This window comes from Myiozetetes cayanensis, unplaced genomic scaffold (assembly GCF_022539395.1).
Source record: "Myiozetetes cayanensis isolate MyiCay16 unplaced genomic scaffold, myiCay2020 scf4, whole genome shotgun sequence".
NCBI lineage: Eukaryota > Metazoa > Chordata > Aves > Passeriformes > Tyrannidae > Myiozetetes > Myiozetetes cayanensis.
The window spans coordinates 29,240,102-29,261,133 of NW_026087631.1; the positions used below are offsets into that span (position 1 = coordinate 29,240,102).

The following is a 21,032-nucleotide window of genomic DNA, read 5'->3' on the forward strand; positions in this document are numbered from 1 at the left end:
GAGGGGAAGTGAATCCCCTGTAAAGACCTGCTTTCCTAAAGTAATCAGGTTTTCTCTGTTGAGGTATAAGGCTCTTAAGAAATACTGAGGCATCATACCACTCCCATAAGAATCTCTTTATTTGTGTCCATTTTTATTTAGCACATTACAACTTCAGCATAGACATGGAGTAGATCTGTGTACCAGCATTTGCACATAAATGTTGTGAAGACACAAAGAGAAGCACTGATCTGCGGGGCCAGCCCAGTGGATTGCAGGAGTTGCAGGAAAGGATAACTTGCTGCAGAAATTCAGTCATTTCTACTTGCATCAAGGCAAAAAAGCAAGATCAAGTTCCGTTAACAACAGATTGTGTTTCTAATTCAAGTAGAAATCTGACAAAAGAGCACTAAATATACATGCTGGTAATATCAAGTTGTAAAGACAAGAAGTTGATTTAAAACCAGTTAAGTTCTGAGAGAGATGCAAGGGCCTGTTTTAGCAATTACCTAACACTTATCTAGAATGTTTTATCCCCATTAATAACAGTGGAAGAACTGTTGAATAGTATAAGAAATGAAAAGTCCTGTCTCTACTACAGATGCCATTAGGCTTGTAAAGTCTAAACTTTATCATACCTTTTAGATAACTAAGTTATGTAGTGCTTTGCACCAAAATCAAATATGAGTATTAAGTATCTTCATTTCTTTTTATCTATTTACTTCTTATTTCAAGAGTTTGTGAAACTAAATTACAATGGCCACTTGAGAGCTGATCATGTTTAAAACACAGGAATAGGATTTAGTAAGGCTTACAGAAAAGTTCAGTGGGTTTACAACAGAGGAAGATAAGACAAGAAATTAAACCAGTTAGATGGTGAGTCACTTCAGACTTTTTACATGTTTACATCTACAACTTTGCTGTAAACTTTATCCTCTTCAGCATATCCCCTCGTAACAAAAAGTTGTCTTGGAATGATTAGCTGTGATATTTTACATTTTTTCCTTCAAATGACAAACTGCATGATGTTCTACAGAACATGAGGTCCCGCAGGTCCTCTGGTTCCCTAACCAAGTTGGAAGCCCTAGGGGCTGTTTTCCAGCTTAAAGCTTAAAATGCTTTTTCTTAGAACACTTTTACATTCCTTCTTATAAAATATATCTCTCAAAGTTAAAACTGATCTGCTGAGTTGCACTGTGTGCTTCACTATTTTGCAGTTCTGGTTACACCAACTTCTTGCAAAAAGCCAAAAGTCTTCAAAAGTTTATTTTAAGATGGAATCTTTTGAATTCAAGGTCGTGGACTGTAAATCACTTTTTCTCATACTAAAAGCTTAAGCTTCCCTTCTGCATATTTTGTGAGTTAAGAAGTGCCATATCAATACTATAATGGCCAGTCTTCGTGAGCGAAGATCCGGGGAAGGTCTTTACACCTTCCAGCCTGCGCATTGGATTTTTTAGGTGAGACACAGTGTGCGCGGAACTGAGCCCACCCTTTAATCCTAAGGTTCATCTGCCGGGGCCAAGCGAGCTTGGACGGTGGCAGTGAGGTCCTTAGGACGTAGGTGGGTTGCCTTTAAGGGCTAACGAGCTCCACCTGCCCGGGAGTGGCCCTGACCGGGAATCGAACCCGGGTCATGGCGGTGACAGCGCCGCGCCTTTACCACTAGACCACCAGGGGCTCCTATATATCAATACAATACTATAGGCTTTAAAGAAACATCAGGATGGTCATGTGAACAGGGAGATTTCAGTAATTCACTCTGAATTTGTTGAAAAAAAACTGCACTGTGAAAGAGTAAATGCAGATGCAAATCTAAAAAATATATATATATATCTCTATTCTTTTACACTGATTGTAAAAAATCCCCTTATTCTCTTAACAACTTTGGTTGCAGTGTTACTGACTGGCCAGGAATATGTCAAGTAGCAATAAGAGCATCTGTATTCAAGCCGTTTCAGTGCTCATGAAAAGTTGTTCTTAGTACAGTCAGAAGAGACTGAAGATTTTCATAAGCAGAAAAACTCAGGGGGTTGTAGTCCATCCTATTAATAACGTATTTCTGAGGACTGACACCTAAGGCAGTTGACATTTTATTGGGAATTCAGGAAAAACTATTTTTAATGGTATCACTCCTTGGCAAAAGGTGGTTTGTGTTTTTTGAATGTGATCTGAAAAGGAGCTCTAATAACAATTTTAGAGGACAACTTTATGTCACAAGAATAGGCAAGGAGTTGTACTTCAGTCATCATGTGCTAATCTTTGCAACTTAATGCATCCATTCTAGCAAATTACTTCACACTAATATAAGCTTGATCACTTCAATGAAGTTATTCTTTCCTGTATTTAGTATTTATCCATTGAAGAACACACACACAACTGTGCCAAATACTGTGTTACAACAAAACATGCAGCGGTAAATAGTCTCTATAATCAGGTGCCTAGAACATGTAATTTCATAATTTACAGCTTTACTGGTGGCAAATACATCAATTATGCCATCTCTAACAAAAATTCCCTGTATATTTGAGAAGATCCGCTCAGATTAGTATTTTCCTAATAAAATAGCTTCGTGGTACCAGATGCACCACGAAGTGTTAGGAGTAATTTCATAGACAAATAGACAACTAAAGTGCAGAGCCTGAGGGATATATACTTTTTATTTACGTTACGGCAGAAAGAGGTTACTGAAAGATTTCTTCTGCATAAAGATGAATAAAATATTTTCATTAAGCTTCAGATGCTGCCCACTGCATTGCTTTTAAATAAAAATGCATACTCTCTATCAGACACAGCAAAGTAGTAAGTAAACTTACAACACATTCCTTTAATATATCAAAATGTTTCCAAGGCAATATTATTAAACTTATACCACAGTTCCCAGTAACATCAAGCTTCACAAAGGAGGCAGTAGGGAAACTTTATCCACTTTAAGTGCTCTTCTTTTCTTCACCCAGTAAGTTCACTGTTGCTTTCTTGGCTGTAGGAAAATAAAAGCAATTTTAATCATAGGCCTACAGACAAAGTGGCTATCCAGTATTCTTGAGCTGCATTAATAAGATAGTTTTTCTTTTAGGTCACAAAATATGGACTCTGAAGGAGACACAACACAAAAAAATCATAGCTTTTGTATACACATGCATACAGATGTAGTGATAAAAATGATCAGAAAAAGATTTTAAAAAATAAAACATAAGAAAAGAGCAGCACAATAAACATCATAGACTGACTTAGAACTATGGTACCGATAAAACAGAGCTGCTTGTAGTGTTAAAGACATACAGCAAGAAATTTAATATAATGACAAAACAGGGTTGGAATAAAGTTAGTGTATCTGTGTACATGCATATGTGTGCACATGATTTCTTGAAAAAAACCCAAAAGCCTGTATGTGGAAATCTTTATATTAAAAAAAAAAAAAAAAGAAAAAGAAAGATTAAGTGATGAAATGAGGACAGGAAAATCCCATGTGCAATGTGGAAGAACAATAATTAAGACACACGCCTAACAATGACAACTCAGGAAGAGCCATGCAGTAAAATTTCCAAGCATGGTTGGGAAAGGCAGATCATTTAAACAGACAGGAAAACTGTTTAAGTTCAAAAGATGAAATGAGACTGCATGCATTGTTTGGTGGAAAGAAGTCTTTAGGTGCTTTGAAATAGTACATAAATAAAATTCCTTTCAAATGAAATTGAAATAAACGTTTCTTTTAGCTTCTTAATACATTTCCTTTTCTTATTATTATTCCTTCTATTATTATTATTAATACTAATATTATTAAATTATCATCAGGCATTTTAGAGTACAAGGGTTCACTGTAGAATGCAAGTAAATAAAAGAAAAAATTTAAAAACCTACAGGCTGTGATAATAATTATTCTAACCAAGTAAAACCAAAGCAATTTCTTTAAAAGTGGGCTCAGTATTCTTTGATCTCCAGAGGTACGAAAAGTACAAAAATATATAGATGGGAAAGCTTCATTTCCCCTTTTCCTGCTTATTGGAGTTAATTGCTTTACTATACAGTTGGCAGCCCTTCTATACTACCAGGCATTTGAGGCAGTATTTTAGGACATAAAATAATACACTGAAACAATAACTGCATTTATGAAAGGTATCTTGTGAGGATGTTTGGAGCTGCCTCTAGAGAGAATATTTATAGTGGTACGTACAGTGGGAAGACACACAAACCGTACCATTTCTTCCACTCATTCTAGCCAGTAATATCCACTGCAATTCTCATTTCCTGGCATCTTCACCCAAATTTACTTTCTCCATTATAACTTACATAGTCATCTTACAATTTTTTTCCCTCTAAACAATGAATATTAACTGTAAATAATAAAATTCCCCAAGGAAATTATCCCTACTTGATGTGACTACTGAATGGTCTCCTGCTCACCTTCCTTAGTGATGGTGTCTGCAGTCTCTGCAGCCTTGTCTTTCAGGTCTTTAACAACACTGTCCAGTCGAGCCTCGTGCTTCAGGAAGAAAGGCCGGATAATCCGATGGTACAGGAATTCTGCTCCATTGGAAGGACTTGGAGCCATGCACCACAGCAAGAAGCCACACTGCAAGAGCAAGAGCAACTGCCTAAGTGGTAGAAACGAGTAGGATTCTCATTTCTGCTGCTCTGTAGGTGTCTGACTGCCACAGAATTGAGCACATTCAGAACAGCACCATCCCCTTCTTTCTGCACGGTCACAGTTCAGTAAGTGTGCACACAGTATAGTTACAGACAGGGAATCTTTACACTGGAATAATTTCATGGATAGTGACAGAATAAAGGAGGAGGGCTGTAGCAGTAAATCTAATCTGGTATCAGGTGTATCAAGACTGTATGCACTTATTTTTTTTTTCTTTTTTTTTTTTTAAGATAGAACGATAAAATCTGAACATTCCTAAAACATGTGGCACAGGCCTGACTGAAGGTCTTGGTCCCTAAGTCACTTAAATTCGACAAAACATATCCATAAAGGCAAAAAGTGACAGTATATCAATTTTCAAAAGCTTCTATTGTTTGGAACTTAATATAACAGGAAGAATATATGGTACTGACTTATGTTATCTTTCATTAAAAGCTGAGAAATATACTGATTTTATTTCCTGTTAAAGAATATCTGGTCAATTGCTCATAGTTATTCTACTTCTCCCAATACACAAAAAAGTTAGTTCTCCATTGTTATAGAAAAAATCCTCAGATGTGAGTCCAACTTCCTGTGAAATAAAAAGAAATTGAAATTTCCCTTTTCTTGTCTAAGAACAAAATTAGTAATTTGATTTTACAGCTTTGTCCCAGTCTAGTCAAGAAAAAAATCAATTACAGATTTGTTCTCAAGTACCTATTATTTTTGAAATGTACATCTGATTTGAAACACAAGCATGTATACATTTTCTAGAGGACTCACAACAAAGTTACAAATCTCAGTCTTTTCAAACCTTGAGAATGTCAGATTGCTAACTTAAATTTATTTTCCCCTTGTCTCTCATGAATCTGAACTAATATGGGCTATTAAAAAATAAAGAGGCTCGTAAGAAGGCCCAGAAAGCTCAGAGCGATACAACTGTTAACTGGAAAAAAGATCCACAAAATATGTTCTTGGGTTGTGACAGTCTTCTGTCTGTACAATCTTGGAGCTGGCCATGGCCACACTTGCTGTATTTCTCAGCAGCAGCTCTAGTGTCAAACCCAACTGTATTTCGTTTTGTGCTGCCAGGGCAAAAACAGCTGCTAGAAGCAGACCCAAGTGGGTTAGACTGAGCTCAAGTGATTGCCTAAGGAAGTCACTTTATTGCCTGAATTCCATTCCCTCCTCTGGCTGGTCTGGAGGGTTGCAAAGAACGTATTTTGTGGGGTTTTTTCCAGTTAACAGTTGTATTGCTCTGAGCTGAGTGCCTCATAGCACAGGTTTGCACAATGCGCCCAGCGTGACGTGTCTGCTACTAATTTTGTTCAGAAATAGCATTCTAGTATTTTGAGACAAAACTGCTGGTGGATTAAGAAGTCTCTCTTCCTCCCACCACCAAGAATATTCCTAGGATGATAAACTGCTGCTTTTACTGGCTACTGTGCTTTAATACCTGAATACCACAGAAAGGTTGAAACTATTAACAGAAGCATTTAAAAGCAAATCACATACACATGAAATCATTAGTTGCATGCATGTCCTCTGCTTCAGAGAAAAACAAAAACAAACAAACAAACAAAACCACATAAATAAAGGGTGGGCATTACCAAAAAAAAAAAAAAAGCCCACAAAATCCAAGAAATCTCCAAATCATTTTTAAGTGGAGAACAAAAGTATATACAAATATCACAACATATTTAAAGGAGTTCTTTAACATGCCTTTCTCCCATCTATAAAATCTGGTGTGCTGAAAACTTTAAGGTGTAAGGAAGGTGTTTAGAAATGCTGAGCAACTAAAACTCAGTCTGGAGTGGAAGCTGCAAGCTGTATCAAATAAATGTGAATATTCAAATTTAGCACATTTTGAAAATGAAAGCAAGCCCAAAATTTTCATGAATGATGTATCTGGTTTTCTACTTCATGAAAGAGACATGGAGACATCATAAGCTGCACTACAGGAGTTCGTGGACGGACTGAAATGTGGAAACCCCCTGCTTCCTCCTTTTCCCCATGTGGAGTAAGTTCCATCCTTCCACCCAGTCAGCAATGCTTTCTGATTCTCAGCCAACACCTGGTTGCTTTTGTATAACAAAAGCAAACCTCTCCTACTAATCTCTACTGAGAATAAATACTTGACTTCTATTGTGCCTTCTGCAGCTATGGTAATTACACAGAAAGCTGAGTAACTACATAACTGCTTTCTTATGTTTGCTCTTGCAGAACTGAGAAAAAGTACCTTCCTCATAATTCAACAGGACATGTAAATGTGGCACTTCTGATACAGTTTTATCAGAGTCATCTGTGGTTTTTATTTGCTGGGTCAACCTGAATTTCAATGGCGTGCTCTTCAGAAAGAGAGCTGTGGTGGCAGGAAGAAATCATTGCCATATCTTTTACTGCCAAGAAGTTAGAAAAGAAGCTCTGAAAATGCACTCTGTGAGTTCAGATTTGTGAGTATACACCAATGCAGACAATAGGTTAAAGTCATAATCCTGCTAAACTCTAAGGTGAAGCTGGGCATGTGAAATAAGCATGTAAGTGGTTAAGAAGAGATTCTTCCAGTGCCATAAGCAATCCTTCTGGATCCTATTCAGACCAGAAGAGCCTGTAGTTTGATCACTACTTGGCTTGGTCTTAAAATATTAAACCAGTAAAACTTTCACATGTTACCCACACTAAACTTCAACATTAGCAGATTCTTCTTAAAAACTTTTCCATTTCAAGCCTTATCGTTTTGCAAATGCATTTTAATTTTTTATTAAGGGAAAAAATAAAGGGGCAGGGGGAAGAGAGAACTAACTTTGTAAGGCAGACCAGAATACTATTTGAAGCAGTAGTATAAATATGTGCTTCTTCTTAGCGAGCTAAGGAAATAAGTTCCAAATGATTGTCACAGTTGAGGTCTGTTAAAGATTCAAATGGAACAATGCAGAGGTGTAACCAAGCTGACCAAGTCAATTTTTGCCTATATAATATGACATTTCCTGGAAAAGCCTTTAAGTATCATCAGATCTTACCATTAAAATTTAAAATGACCCCACTACAATAGCAGGCAAGCCAACCCTTTCAAAAATTCAATGGGACTAAACCAGGCTAACAAAACAAAAGGGAAGGAAGAGAACAACCCACTAAACCAGGAAATAGGTAACAGCTCTTTAAGCTAAACAGTGGACTTTCCAGCAAGCTAGAATGTCTTCTACCCACCAGCACACATACAACATCTCATACATACAACAGCTATCTCTCAGAATAATTTAACATACTAAAGTTGATTGACACTGTAGTTCACAAACAAAGCTTGGAGCACATTAACCAAATCATTGGTGGTAGTCAAACCACACTAACAAATGCACATTAGCAATAAGCTCCTTTGATACCTACCAATTCCTTTCAGGACTCAAACTATTCTTGTGGTGCAATTTCCTTCTTTTCTCCCAATAGCACAGATGTTAATACCTCCTTTTGCTGCCTTTGTGATTTTACTCTTCACATTTACTAATGCACGTCAAGCAAAAGTAGAGCCACTCTATTGGGTTTACCATGTGCTTTCAGTTTGTCCACATTCACCTGAACACCAAGAGCTGTCTTTGGGGTTTTTCTTTATGGAACAGTTACACTCTGTTTTTTTCTAAAACATGGCAGACTTTTCCCTGCCACCCATCCCAATTTCCCCCTCTTGCCTCACAATACCATCAACTGTAAACAGATATCTTTCATAGTACTAAATTACACATAACCAGCATCTAAAAATAAGGTATGACCCTAGAATGATTCCCCATGAATCTGCTGTCATCTATCCATCCTTGGAGATGTTAAATCAAAGGTCTCATTTTTCAGGAGAGGGGTCACATGAACTAACATACCTTCATCATGTAGTAGAAAGGGAACCAGGACAGAAAGATATCAGAGAAGAATTCAGCTATACTGAAAACGCCATACACAACCCAGTAAGTCAGCCACTGTGTGTCATCATCTTTGTTGGGACTTTCAATGGCCTTGATTCTGCAAGGAAAAAAACAAACAAACAAACAAGTGAGCAGAACAGTAGTATCTATAATGGTGAAGTTTTTATGACTCAGATTTGTTTTTATATGTGAATCCTCATAATTTAATTACCCTAAGAAAACTAGTTGGTATCTATCATACAGACAATGTGCCCAGATCTTCGAGCAGGCAAGCTTCTCCCTACGTCACACTTCAAAAAGAAAAGATACTCAAGCTGTGGGAGTATGATCACAACACCTGCCTGGCCTTGCCTGTAACTAATTCACCCTCCTTCTCTGACAGTCAGAAAGGAATGATGAATAGGGTTGTTGCCTTGAATGAAAAATCCTACAATAGCTTAAATTTTCAAAATGGGGTAACCTTGCCTACAGAAGAGGTCTGCACAGTGTGCACCCTCTGGTGCTGCACAACTTGGGGTTCCCAGCATATCTATCCCAGACAGGGATAAAAGACTGTCTTCACTATTCTGTCATTTTTTACAAAGTTAGCTCTAGTAAATAGCATTTTAAATTTTATTCATATGTACATACACTAGATTCCTCTTTGAAAAGGTAAACTTACCCATAAGTTTTGTTTCTCTCCTATGTAAGGAGAGGAGATCAAGGACTACTTATCTGCATCACTTATCTGCATCACCAATTGTTTTGATCTAAAAATTAATTCCTACAGGACTTGCAAACTCTGATGAGGATTACGGTACTAAGAACAGAGTGAAGCAACCTCCAGTAAAGTATTGGGCTTCCTGCAGAATGATTTAATGGGCTTTTGTTCTCCAGCTGCTAGGACAACGCAGTTCAAGTTTATACACTTCTGAAAATTGGGAGCTGAAAGATGCACTTGTGCTCCATCAGTAAAAGTAGTGAAGTGGAGACTCTGGACTCACTAAATTCCAGATTAGCACTGTAAGAAGTTTTAAAAGGAAATGCTAGCAAATCTAAGCCTGATAATGTGACGCTTAAGAATATTAAAAAGCATTTGTCCTCTCCAGTCATGCCATAGGATTAAAATCTGTAGCCTTATTTTAATGAATTTAGTTTCAATTCTTCCATCACTTATTCCTTTAATATCAGATATTTTGTTGCTATGAAGCAGCACCTATGGGATATATTAGAAGTGTAAAGTTTTCTGCTAGTTCTCTAAAAAAGCTTGAGAGTCAGGGAGGTTTACAAAACAGAGATCAAAGAGTTCACTGTAAATCCATTTCCTGATTTGTGAATTAAGAAACGCTGTGGATTCCGTCGCTTCCTGGTTCTGGAAATAACTGGTGAGGGAGGGGAACCTGGGGGAAATCATTCATGTGACATGTCTTATGTTATGGCAACATCACTGGCAGACTCACCACGTGCAGAGGGAACTGATACAGCTACAGGATTGAGTTACTTTGAAATGCAACACGAGGATCTGATACTGAACTTATACATTATTTCTGTTCGGGTTTGTGGGTGGTCAGCAGTGCCCAGCAGTGGGAAAAGCAGCAGCCCCTGCCATGCCCCATCGTGCACAATAAGGTGATCTTACTGAGGTACAGCACAAGCACGACTGGAAGAACAGGTTTTCCTAATAGGAAACACTCAGTGTTAGGCAACAGGAGTCCAAGGCATTCTGCTCAAAGACAGTGCCAACTTCAGCTGCTCCTGCTCCCACTATAAAATATGCCCACTCACCTCTGAAGTACTCTACTAACACTAGGTGAGGGGGCTGTACAAAAAACCCCACCCTGAAACACCACAGGAATTAAGGAAGAGGAATATTGATCTGTTTCCAAGGTGTGAAACTGTACTTCTGGAGGGAAAGGAAAAGTACAAGGACTAGTAAGGATATTAAAGAGTGGTGGATAAACAGAGTAGAGAAAGGAACTAATTGCAAAGTTTCTCAGTACTGAAGAAAACATGCTGTAGAGATTCACCATATAAGTTTCTTTAATTCTGCTGACAATTTCTCCATTAAAGGCATACAGAAAAAGGCTTATTTTACCACACTAAGCATGGCTAGCTTGATGTTTCTGAGAAAATGCTTTGCAGTGAAACTGCCAACAGTCTTGTGCTTTTCTAGTCACCACCTAAAGCCATAGATGGATATAAGGGAGCATTGTTTAATTTTTTTAACATTATTAAAGTCATCTCAGTAGTCATGAAAATCATTTTTCATAAAAAGAAAAAGCTCAGAATCTCCAATTTTGTGGCAAAGGGCAGATGGCATATCACTGTTAATGGCCCACACTCGTTTATCTGTATCCTGTTGTAGAAACAAATGGCCTTTTAGAGTTCCTAAATGCATGCCAGAGGTGTGCTCCCTTTGAATGTTCGCCATCTGCTGCTGTAGTTTCCTTAAGGGAATGCAAGAACAACATGCTTTTATTGTAAGAGAGTCACAAGCAGCGGTACTACAAGTAGGCAAGACCCCATGTGATTTAGCTAGCCGATGCAGCTAGTAGGTTGTTTTCCTGCATACTGTAATGAACTGCACATTTCCCCTCCTTGTAAAATGTTCTGATAGAGGTAGGCACCAGGTCAGGTGCAGACCCCTACCACACCCACCTAACAGTTACCTAACAGTCACATCAGCTCAAGCTGCACCCGGTACATATGTCTCCAGTGCCAATCAGGGAGAGAGGGAGGAAGAAAAAGTAGATACAGCAGAATGTCAGTGAATAAAACTTTTAGCTGAAGTCAAGGAACAGCAAGTATTTTATAAATATGCTGCTTCTGAATGGAAAATATGTCCCTCAGATGAGACAGTCAGTAGAAATACAGTGTAATGTGTCCCTGTTAACTTTTGTCCTTTTATTTATCTCCATCCCTTCCTGCTTATACACTATTTCAACAGTAAGTCACAGAAAATAGTACTTGTCCAAGAGCAAGCACAGATATCTCATGCTGATATATTCTGTAGAATATCGGAATATATGATGTGGAATATCTGAACAGATAGGATGTTTTATCCATTTATAGCTACACTCTTTTGAACATGAGAATCACACCATAATTAAACTTATTTTTTAAAGTTATTCTACAGGTATTATCCTGGTGTAATGTCCTGTACAATTAACCTTAGGAAAGACATCATATATATTACTTCAAGCCAAGAACATTTTCTTCTTCTCCATTTTAAGTTATGAATCAATCAGCCTGATATTCAAAATGCAATCTCCCTCAGTAAGTGAAAAGAGTCAATCTCATTAGCATATAACGTTAAGACTTCCTAACAAATGAAGGGCCATCCAAAGCCTATATAGCTTCAAATTTAAAAAGAAAAGTGATACTGTAATTTTTAAAAAGTTTTGTCTAACGCTGACTTGACTAAATTCCATGTTACTCATGTGCAGTAATTACATATCACAAAGGATTTTTTTATAGTGCTTACACACTAACTGTAGAGGAATTAAAGCTCCAAACAACTGTTTACAGTAGTTCTGCACACTGGAGGTAAGAGCAGTCACCAGGAACAGCTTCTAGTATACTGGGTGGTAAATATCACAGCTCAGTCATTTTAAAAACAGATGCCTGTCCAACAGTGAAAAGGGCCTGCCATGGGCCAGCACTGCAACTTGTGCAGACAGGTGGAGAGATAAGAAAAGCTTATTTTTCAGCCAGATCTGTTCCCTGATAACCCCTCTAGCTGACAGTGCCAACGAGGAAGAAAGAGCAGGGACTGTCATGTTCTAAAGTAGCCCAGGGCTTCCAGCCACTATGTAGCTACAGTATCAGAGCACAGGCTCAGTTCTGACCTTGAGCATCTTAGAATCAGTCAAACTCGGGGCTAGACCAAGTGTGGTTACTTTATCCTGTTACATGATAGTAACACAAACTGGTCTAATTTTAGTAAGCTGACAAGTTAAGTTCTTTCACTTAAAGCATCTGACTCATTTCAACAAAAAAAATCAACTCTTTTCCAAGAAGACAGTGTTAGTCCTGAACTAGCTCTGGCATAACATATCATTGCTTACAGTTAATTCATACACATAGTACTCACAGGCTAAGTAATGAGTTTGGGGTGGAGGGTTTTATTGAGCTGAGCCCAGATATGGGAGGCAGAAATAAAGAAATGCCAAACTGTATTGCTGTAATCTCACGTGTATTAACCACTCTTACGCCTGCAATTTAAAAGGTCTACCTGGTGACTCTTGTATAAAGTCAGCCAATAAGCTTGAGACAAAAGATCAGCCTTCCTTAAACCCTGTGCTCATGTTGTAGCTGGGAAAGACTGGACCATTTTCCTTCAGTTTTCTAATCAGTGCTGTACTGAATGAGTAGCCAGACATATTTATCACTCTTTTAGCCAAACATAAACTTTGGGGGTTTTTTTGCATTTAACTTAAAAAAACCCTGAAACTACCTACACTCCTAGAGTTTATACTTAGTGGTCTGCCCCACCTCTTTAGAGTAGGTTATAAAATAATTTATTTCTAGCTATCTCCCCAGACACCCCCACAGAGTCAACACTCCACTGCACCACAGCCTGGTGCCTCCCTGTCATCCTCATTCCAGACTTCTCTTGGCAGGATGCCTCTGTGACATCTCACATCGTTTCAGTGACACAAATACCTGTGTATTTGGATTCGCTTTATCGTTTTGGCTTCTACATTTTTATCCATCAGCTAAAAGTCTTCTATTTTCCATCTTTCCTCCTCCTCCCCAGTGTCTGCCATAGCAGAGCCATGCACTTACAGATACCGAAAAGGTCTTCCTGCCAAAGGCACTCAACACAGCTGCTGCAGTTTAAGTCTACCAGTTCCCTTCTCTCAAAATTTCGTGTACCTAGCAGATGGCAGCAGGCAAATTAATGAAGGAGAGCAAGGGGAGGCTTCACTGTCCGTGCAAGGACAGACATAATATAATTACAGTACACCAACAAATTACATGACAGTAATAGAAGTTTCTTTCTCTATTTCAAAATAGACTGCGGCAGTGAAAGGACCACATGTGATTTTGCCCACCAGTGAAGTGAGTCCCACAGTCTACCTGTTAACTCAGCACAAAACCAGATTCCTGGAGGGGAAAAAAAAAAAAAAAAAAAAAGCATCAATACTTTTATTTCACTGTTTTCTGTTCATTCTTGGCCTCCTTTCTCCTGGAATGAGTATCTCTAGGGCCAACCAACGAGCCAGCTCCCCCGCTCTGACTCAAGTCAAAACCAGCTTCCCCAAAACACATTCCCACACACATGCTGGCTCTATTGCTGGGATTCAAATGTGTCAGTGCCTCAATTCAGAGTGGATTCATCAGTATAACACACATCTTTAAATTTTTAGCCTAAATTTAGATATGGAAGAAAAATTCAAATCTTCCTACAGCTATCATAATATTAGACTCTCTGCACCTAACCACTTGCTATCATTAGAAAAGGAAGCAAATAATTTGTCCAAACAACAGCTAAGACAGCTTTTATTTCAAACAAAGCACTCTCAAACCTAAAAGACAAAAAGCGAGTATGCTTGGAGGAACTGATTTGGCAGAATATTTGACAAAAAAGTCAAATTATACTTTATTTAATGTCTGAAGCCCCACACAAAGATTATCAGTCATTAAAGAAAACAGCACATGTGCAGGGGATTTGGAAATTTTCTGCTTATATTGACACTGAGAGTTGTGAATCTGGTTAGATACACCAGCTCTCTCAAATCACGTTTATAAAGCAGCAGCAGAGCTTTACTTCTGAACTTTAGCATATCATGCATCATTTTTCATGAAGGAAAAAAGTAAGCATTTGCTGCAAAACTTGTCAAAAGAAAGCAAATTTGCTGCCCTGGCTCTCAACAAACGCAGGACTGATTTTATGTTTTCTAAATAACTGCAACCAAAGAAAAGCAGTGTTCCTGTTTTAAAGGTATGAAAGAAGCAGAGTAACTAGGAGACAGACTCAAGACACCACAACAATATTCAAATTAAGACTTGAATTGAGTGTTTACACTTCTATACAATCAATGTAGATTGTTTCCTGATTATAAAATGCCACGAACCACATTTTTGTAGCAAAAACAGCTAAAGTGAAGTAACAGCATAAAATTAGCCAATGCAAAGAGAGGCATGATTGTACTACACTGCTTTTGTCCCTTGAAGACACTAGTAATAAGTTCAGACATTTCACTGCCCAAAGCTATTTTCAACTTTGCAATTTTTAAACGAACCGTGGCAGCACTTACAAAACTTCCAAACCTTTGCACGCATTTCTTAGTCATCAAAGGCTCCCTTCCTGCTTGCCCTCTAATTTTTCTGAGGCAGTTAACCACCACTAGCTATGGGTGGAGCTACATTTAAACACGCTAGCTATGGAAAGTTTAGAGAAGCAGTGAAAACGCTGGCAATGGTGTTTACCTATTTGCCAACACTCACTTTTTCCATCTACTAGCCAGATTATTGCCTGGTGCAGAAGTATTGCTCACTAGAAGTATAAAAAGTTGCTTCTATCATCTGTGGTAAACTTTTCAATGCTGGTCTACTTTTCTGCTTTTGGAGACTAAAACTTTTCAATTTTGTTCCACAAGAGCCTGAAAAACAAATATTAGATTTTAACTTAAAAGGAATTATTCTGTTTCATCACACAGAACTTGCAGAAAATTTTAAGGAATGAGATTAGAGACTGTCTGACTTACTGAGAAACAGTCAGAAAACTCTGGCTTAATTTTGCCTGCGCCACTCAGGTGGGCCCTTGCTGTGACATGCCACAGACTCTGTATTGCTAAAGAAGAAACTCTTCTACGGATAAAACCACTTAAGTCTTACACAAAGAAAGGCTGAAGGTGACCAAGGGGGAATGAAGAGGGAAACAACTGTGCCTGCCAGAGCCTGTATCGGGCAGTAAGCAAGGAGTTGCCCCCTCCCCTCACACTGGCTTTGTGCCACAGGGATGTGAATGTGGGCAGCAGTGCAGCTGCAGCTGTGCCCCTTCACACCATCTGCTGTCTAACCCAGCAGCCACAGCCTCCAGCATTTCTCCACTGAATTCCTCACCTGCTGCATGGCACACACTGACAATGAATACAGAGAATGACATAAACCAAAGAAAATAAACTGCAATTACACAAGGCCTGACAGGCAGGGACCTGCACACCCACAAAACTGTCCTGGTTTCACGTGTGAACAGACAGAAATAAGAGCTGAGTATCCTTCTCGGGGTTTGTTTTGTTTCCAGTATATTTTCTTTCAGGCAGGTGTAGAGATGAACAGTCACTACCATGACCAAGGTAACCCAGAACTGAATTCCCAGTAAAAAAAGATTTGGACCATGCCAGTGGGTCACCCCGGAAGCCTGTTTCCCATTTTAAACAACAGTGAGGACAGGAGGTGATGTCTCTTGCAGAACAGAGACATCTGTCTCACTCCTTTACATTCCTTTACTCCTTTCTGCTGAACAGAAACTGGACCCAGTACTTTGGCCCTGCCCATGGCAGGTGGGCTGGAACTAGATGACCTTTAAGGTTCCTTCCAACCCAAACCATTCTACGATTCATCATTTCCCAATTTAAACAATTCAGTCACTGACAATGGAGAAATGATACACTGACCTACTTCACAACAGAGGAAAGTAAGTTATCTGGGGAAAAGTAATCTGCTTTTTCTCTTTCAGTATCTTTCTGAGACATTTCAGGCTTTGGTCCATTGTTGAAACACCTGTGTAAACATCAGACTAACACCCTGCACAACACATTCCATTTACAGCTTCTGACCTTGTCCAGAAGCCACAGCTTTTACCGCAGGAGGCATTTGAGGGGGTGTATGCAGCTGATAAAAACAGCTGAAAACTGTTTTCTGTCCAATACTAGGAAGCAAAATCACCACTGTTAGTTCATACAGTAGGCTCTTCAGCTGCCTTTTCAAGGGGGACAGGCCAAATAGGAGCCAGAAATAAGCAAATCACTGTGGCCAGTGCTATTTATGCTTTGGGTCTCTATGCCTTATAAGCCCAGGGGACAGCACCCTGACTGCAGTACACAATCCAGAGCAGCAAAACCAAAAGCAGGCAGAGTAAAATGTGGGAAAACACTCTGTACCAGCTCTGGATTTGGGAGGGAAGGGCTGGGGAGGGGGTTAAGCCCACCTGTGCTGTCAGCAGGCGGCTCCATGGGCTGGAACCCGTCTGCAGGCTGCCACTGAAGGACACTGGCATGCAGCATGCAATATGCATTTTAAATTAGATTTTCACTCAAGATTATAAGTTTCTCATAAATATTTCAGCGCTAAAAAGGCAGCTGAAGGAAAAGCATTACCTGAGCATGAGTCGGAAAAAAACCCCCAGATATTGTATCCACGTGTGTGTTATTCAGCATATTATTTTGTTTAAGTAAAATAAATTTGTAGCCAAAGACAATTATCCCATTATTAAAAAAAAAAAAAAAAAAAAGTTAAAAAACAAACACCCCACAATACTAACATCTGGGAGGTAACTTTTCACATTAAGACACATTTAAAACCATGCTCCAACATGAAAAAGAGCAGACATTCCACAAAAGGATTTTTTAAAAATTCCCAGACTTGAAAGAAAAAAATTGGAAGAGAAACCCTATTAATTCATATTTAATTTGCTACTATCTTGTTTCTGCAATTCTAGGAGCTTGTTTTATCAATTTACTCATCATCACTGCTTAGTGGATGATTTAAGATATAATCCTGAACTAGTTTCAAAAGAAGTTTAAAAATTTAAATAGGATTTTCCAAAGTAATTACTTAATTTGAAAAGTGACCTGACTCAGACACAAAATATTACATAAGAGTAATTCCTACACAACTATTTTAAGGTTTCTAAGCTTTGTTGTCTGATATTTTAACTTTCAGATTTTATTGAAAGAAATACTTTTTGACCAATATTTTCACTAAAAATTACTTTTTAGAAAACAAAACTTAAGTTGCTCCACAGTTCTTGGTCTACAATCTCCTAAATCAGTGAACACTAGAAACAGTATATATAAAACTGTTGGTTGGTTTTAAGCATCACAACCATAAGCTGTAACTCTAAAACTAAGTCAGTCTCTCACATCACTGAAAAATAAAAGTGAAGGAACCAGGATTTGAAGTGCCCAGGCTCCAATTACAGAGAATGTATTTTTAAAAGCTGCTGACTGTATTTAAATAGTTACATAAAAAGCAAGCACTGTATTTGAACAATACAGAAGTACAGCTGCGAAGGACTTCCATTTTATGAGTGTATTAGGTTACACACAAAAGGTTTTATTTAGCACATTTATGCAGTCTTTTGGAACATACTCCACTGTGGTCTTACTCAACAGGAAAGACGTTTTGGTCTAAGAACAGTAAAATGCATGTGAATGATTAACACGTTTTGTTTTGAAAAATATCTAAGGAGACCTTCCTTTGAAAAATGAAGCATTTTAAGGTGTTTTACACTCCAGAGGAGTTACAGTCTTTTCCTTTCCCCTTCCTCCCCATCAGCTAGGTGGGTTCGGAGTAAATAGCAGTCCTTAATGCACCTCTGACCCCAGCCCGCTACATCACCTGGTACTTTGTATCAACAGATGCTTGCACTGCACCAGTACCTTCCAGGACACCCGGGAGTGTCCTCAACTCTAAAACATCAGTGCGAGTTTTAGAAAACAGCGTTGCTACAGCGATTCTCCCTCCTATCACCAGCAGCCAGGTAAGACCCAGCTTACCTGAAGATCTACCTCACCCTGGAGAAGACAAAGCTATGAACACAAACCTAAAATATGACGCACTATGGGATCTGTTTATCAAGCGTGGAAACTACCCAGCATCTCACATCTGTCATTTAGGATGCAGCCCTCGGCAGACGGAAGAAGCGGAAGAAGCCTCGTCCTTTACTCAGCACCTTGCACCTGGACATCCCAAGGGAAAGGGGGTGGGCGGGAAAAACAACCCTTCGGTGCACGGCCCCGGGGATGCCACCCTGGCAGACTCGGCACCAGCCACGAGGTATGCCGTTTCTGAGTTTGCAACACGCGGCAAACAAGGGCAGGAGTCGCGACACTCACGACACGTAGGCGGGGTAGCCGAAGCCGATGATGTTGCAGAGCAGGGACGCGCCGTATCCCACGACCAGGTACACAGCCACGGCGCCGAGGATGCCTGAGGAGAGAGCAGAGAGCCGTCAGCTCCCGGGGTGGGGGAGAGCGGGGCGCGGGCAGGGCGCGGCCGGGGGGACCCGCCGGGGCTCACCGGTGGCGATGTAGGTGCGGCTGACGCCGGTCTTGGCCTCGATGCGCTCGAGCACGGCGGTCATGCAGTTCTTCTCGTGCAGGAAGCGGTCGAACCTCTGCCGCATCGCCGCGGCCATGGCTGTGCAGGAGGTGGTGGTGGCGCCGCTCGTCCGCCCGCCCTCAGCCGCAGCCCCGCTGCTCCCCGCGGCCCAGCGCAGGCGCCGCCCCGGCCCCGGCCCCCGCCGCCCGTCCCTGTGGCGCCGCGCCCGGGGGCGGTGGCGAGCGCCGGGGAACCATCTTCCGCCTGCTGCGAGCCCGCTCCGAGCGCGAAATGGAGTCTGGGGGCACCGCCCCGCCCGGGCGAAGCGGGACCCTCACCCGCCGTCACCGCGGGGAGTGCGGGGCGCCGGCCGCGCTGATGTGCGCGGCGAGGCTGAGGGGAACCGGTGTCTCCTCCCGGCTTCCTGCGCTCCTCGCACCGGCAGGGACCGATTTTTAATGTTAAACGGGCGGCCTGGAACATAGATCCCTGCAAGGAAGGTGCTCCTTGTTCAAGTGGTCAGGTAGAGAGTGCCCTGTGTGAAAGATGGCAAGGAGGAGGAGGGCACGTATGCAGCCAGCTCCAGCCCCCTAAAATGGCTCAAAGCGTTAAAAAACCAAACCAAACCAAACCAACAAAAAACCACAACTAAGAAACAATAACAAAAGACACTCCTCTTCCCGCCCCCCACCCCCCCGATCCCAGTACATCACACCATTGATTTCAGATGCGATTATCAAAACTCAAAAACGGATTTTAGGCACCAACATGATGTAGAGGAGAGGCTACAATAGCATTGCACGGCTTCCCCGAAAGGTGTGGGTGTGGATGGGAGGGTGTGTGTGTGTGTGTGTGAGACTGATCTGAGGGCAGCAGCTCCCCGCTGTAACCGTACCCTGGAATTTATGGTGTGTGTGCAATGTTCTTGCTAACTAAATATAATTTACTGCCTGTGATGTAGTCCTGGAAACTTCCCCTGCTGGGCTGAGTCTTCCCAGCAACTCCTCTGCATCTGACTCAGCATTACAACTAGTGCTGAGGCTCTCCATGCCTTCTTCAAATCTGTATTGCCTCCTAAGTATGCCAGAAAATACTAATCAGTCTTCTAAAGATACTTTTTTTGTATGCGTCTTATCTTCATCTAAGAAAAAAAATAAATATAAGCAGAGCATTGTGCTATGGAGCTGTCAGTGTTTTGGGGGAAGGCATCTTGCAAAGAATTTAAATTTAACTGCTGAAATACCTTTTATTCTTTCCAGTAACTGTCTTATTAAAGGCAGAGGTGAGGAGAAGAGGGAGAATAATATCTAGTCCATAACCCCATTATAAGGTTTGTCCTGTAATTTTAACTTTTTTGGCTGTTGTTGTCGATAAAAGGTTTCATCTTGCTTAGTAGATTCATAAAACACAGTTACAAGAGATCTCTGGAGGTTACATACTCCAGTCTTCTGCTCAAAGTATGGCTAATGCCAAAGCTAGACTGTGGTGTTCAGGGTTTGGACTGCTGGGGTCTGAAAACATTCACAGATGGAAACTGGGCAGCCTCCTCAGACAGGCCATTGCTGTGCTCAGCTGCAATCAAAGAGATTTCTTTCCTTGTGTTTAGAATTGGTATTTCCTTTGATGTCACATGTGACTATTTCATCTTGTCTTTTGCCCTTATTTTCCGTACTTCTGAGGGTTTAGTTCACATTAACCTCCAAACAGACAGCTGAAGGTAGCAATCAATGTCCCCACTTAGCTTTCACCTCTGAGAACAAGCACAACAATCCCAGATCCCTGACCCTCCTCCTATGCCATGTGTTCCAGGCCTATTCTTTTCCTTTCTTTGTTTGCTGTATCCATATGATATGTCTTGGATTTTACAGAGAACAGGGAGGACTGTTGGGACAGGTGTTACATAACATGGAGCAATTGCACCCTTAGACCACATGCAGAATGACAGGCTGCCTATCCCGCCCACTGAGGGTTGTGCTCTGAAACAAACTAACAGAAAACATCATATTACTGGGTTCTTTCCTTTTCATTGTCCTCTATTCTTCATTTTTCCTTTTGGTACCCTATTTTTTTCTCTACATTTATTTTCCAGTTAATGCAAATTAGTATCTTTGCTTCTCCACTTTTGTGTTTTAAGCTATTGAGGACCAGACTGGACTAGGGCCTAAATGTGAAATGTGCTCACTTCTTTATCTGTCTTCAACACTGTATGTCTTTCCACCCTGAGCTGTGATCCACTCCTATCATCCATGCAAAGTTAACAGTTAGCT

General features: G+C 40.4%; 1 protein-coding gene across 1 annotated transcript; it reads right to left on the minus strand.

Moving 5' to 3' along the window:
• Positions 1-95: 95 nt before the first annotated feature.
• On the minus strand, positions 96-18,953 carry REEP5 (receptor accessory protein 5). Its single transcript, XM_050328460.1, has 5 exons — positions 18,745-18,953; positions 18,561-18,654; positions 8,473-8,611; positions 4,384-4,552; positions 96-2,959 (listed from the first exon to the last, which is right to left on the minus strand). The coding sequence occupies exons 1-5, from the start codon at positions 18,860-18,862 to the stop codon at positions 2,910-2,912; spliced, it is 570 nt and encodes a 189-aa protein (XP_050184417.1). The 5' UTR covers positions 18,863-18,953; the 3' UTR covers positions 96-2,909.
• Positions 18,954-21,032: the final 2,079 nt, after the last annotated feature.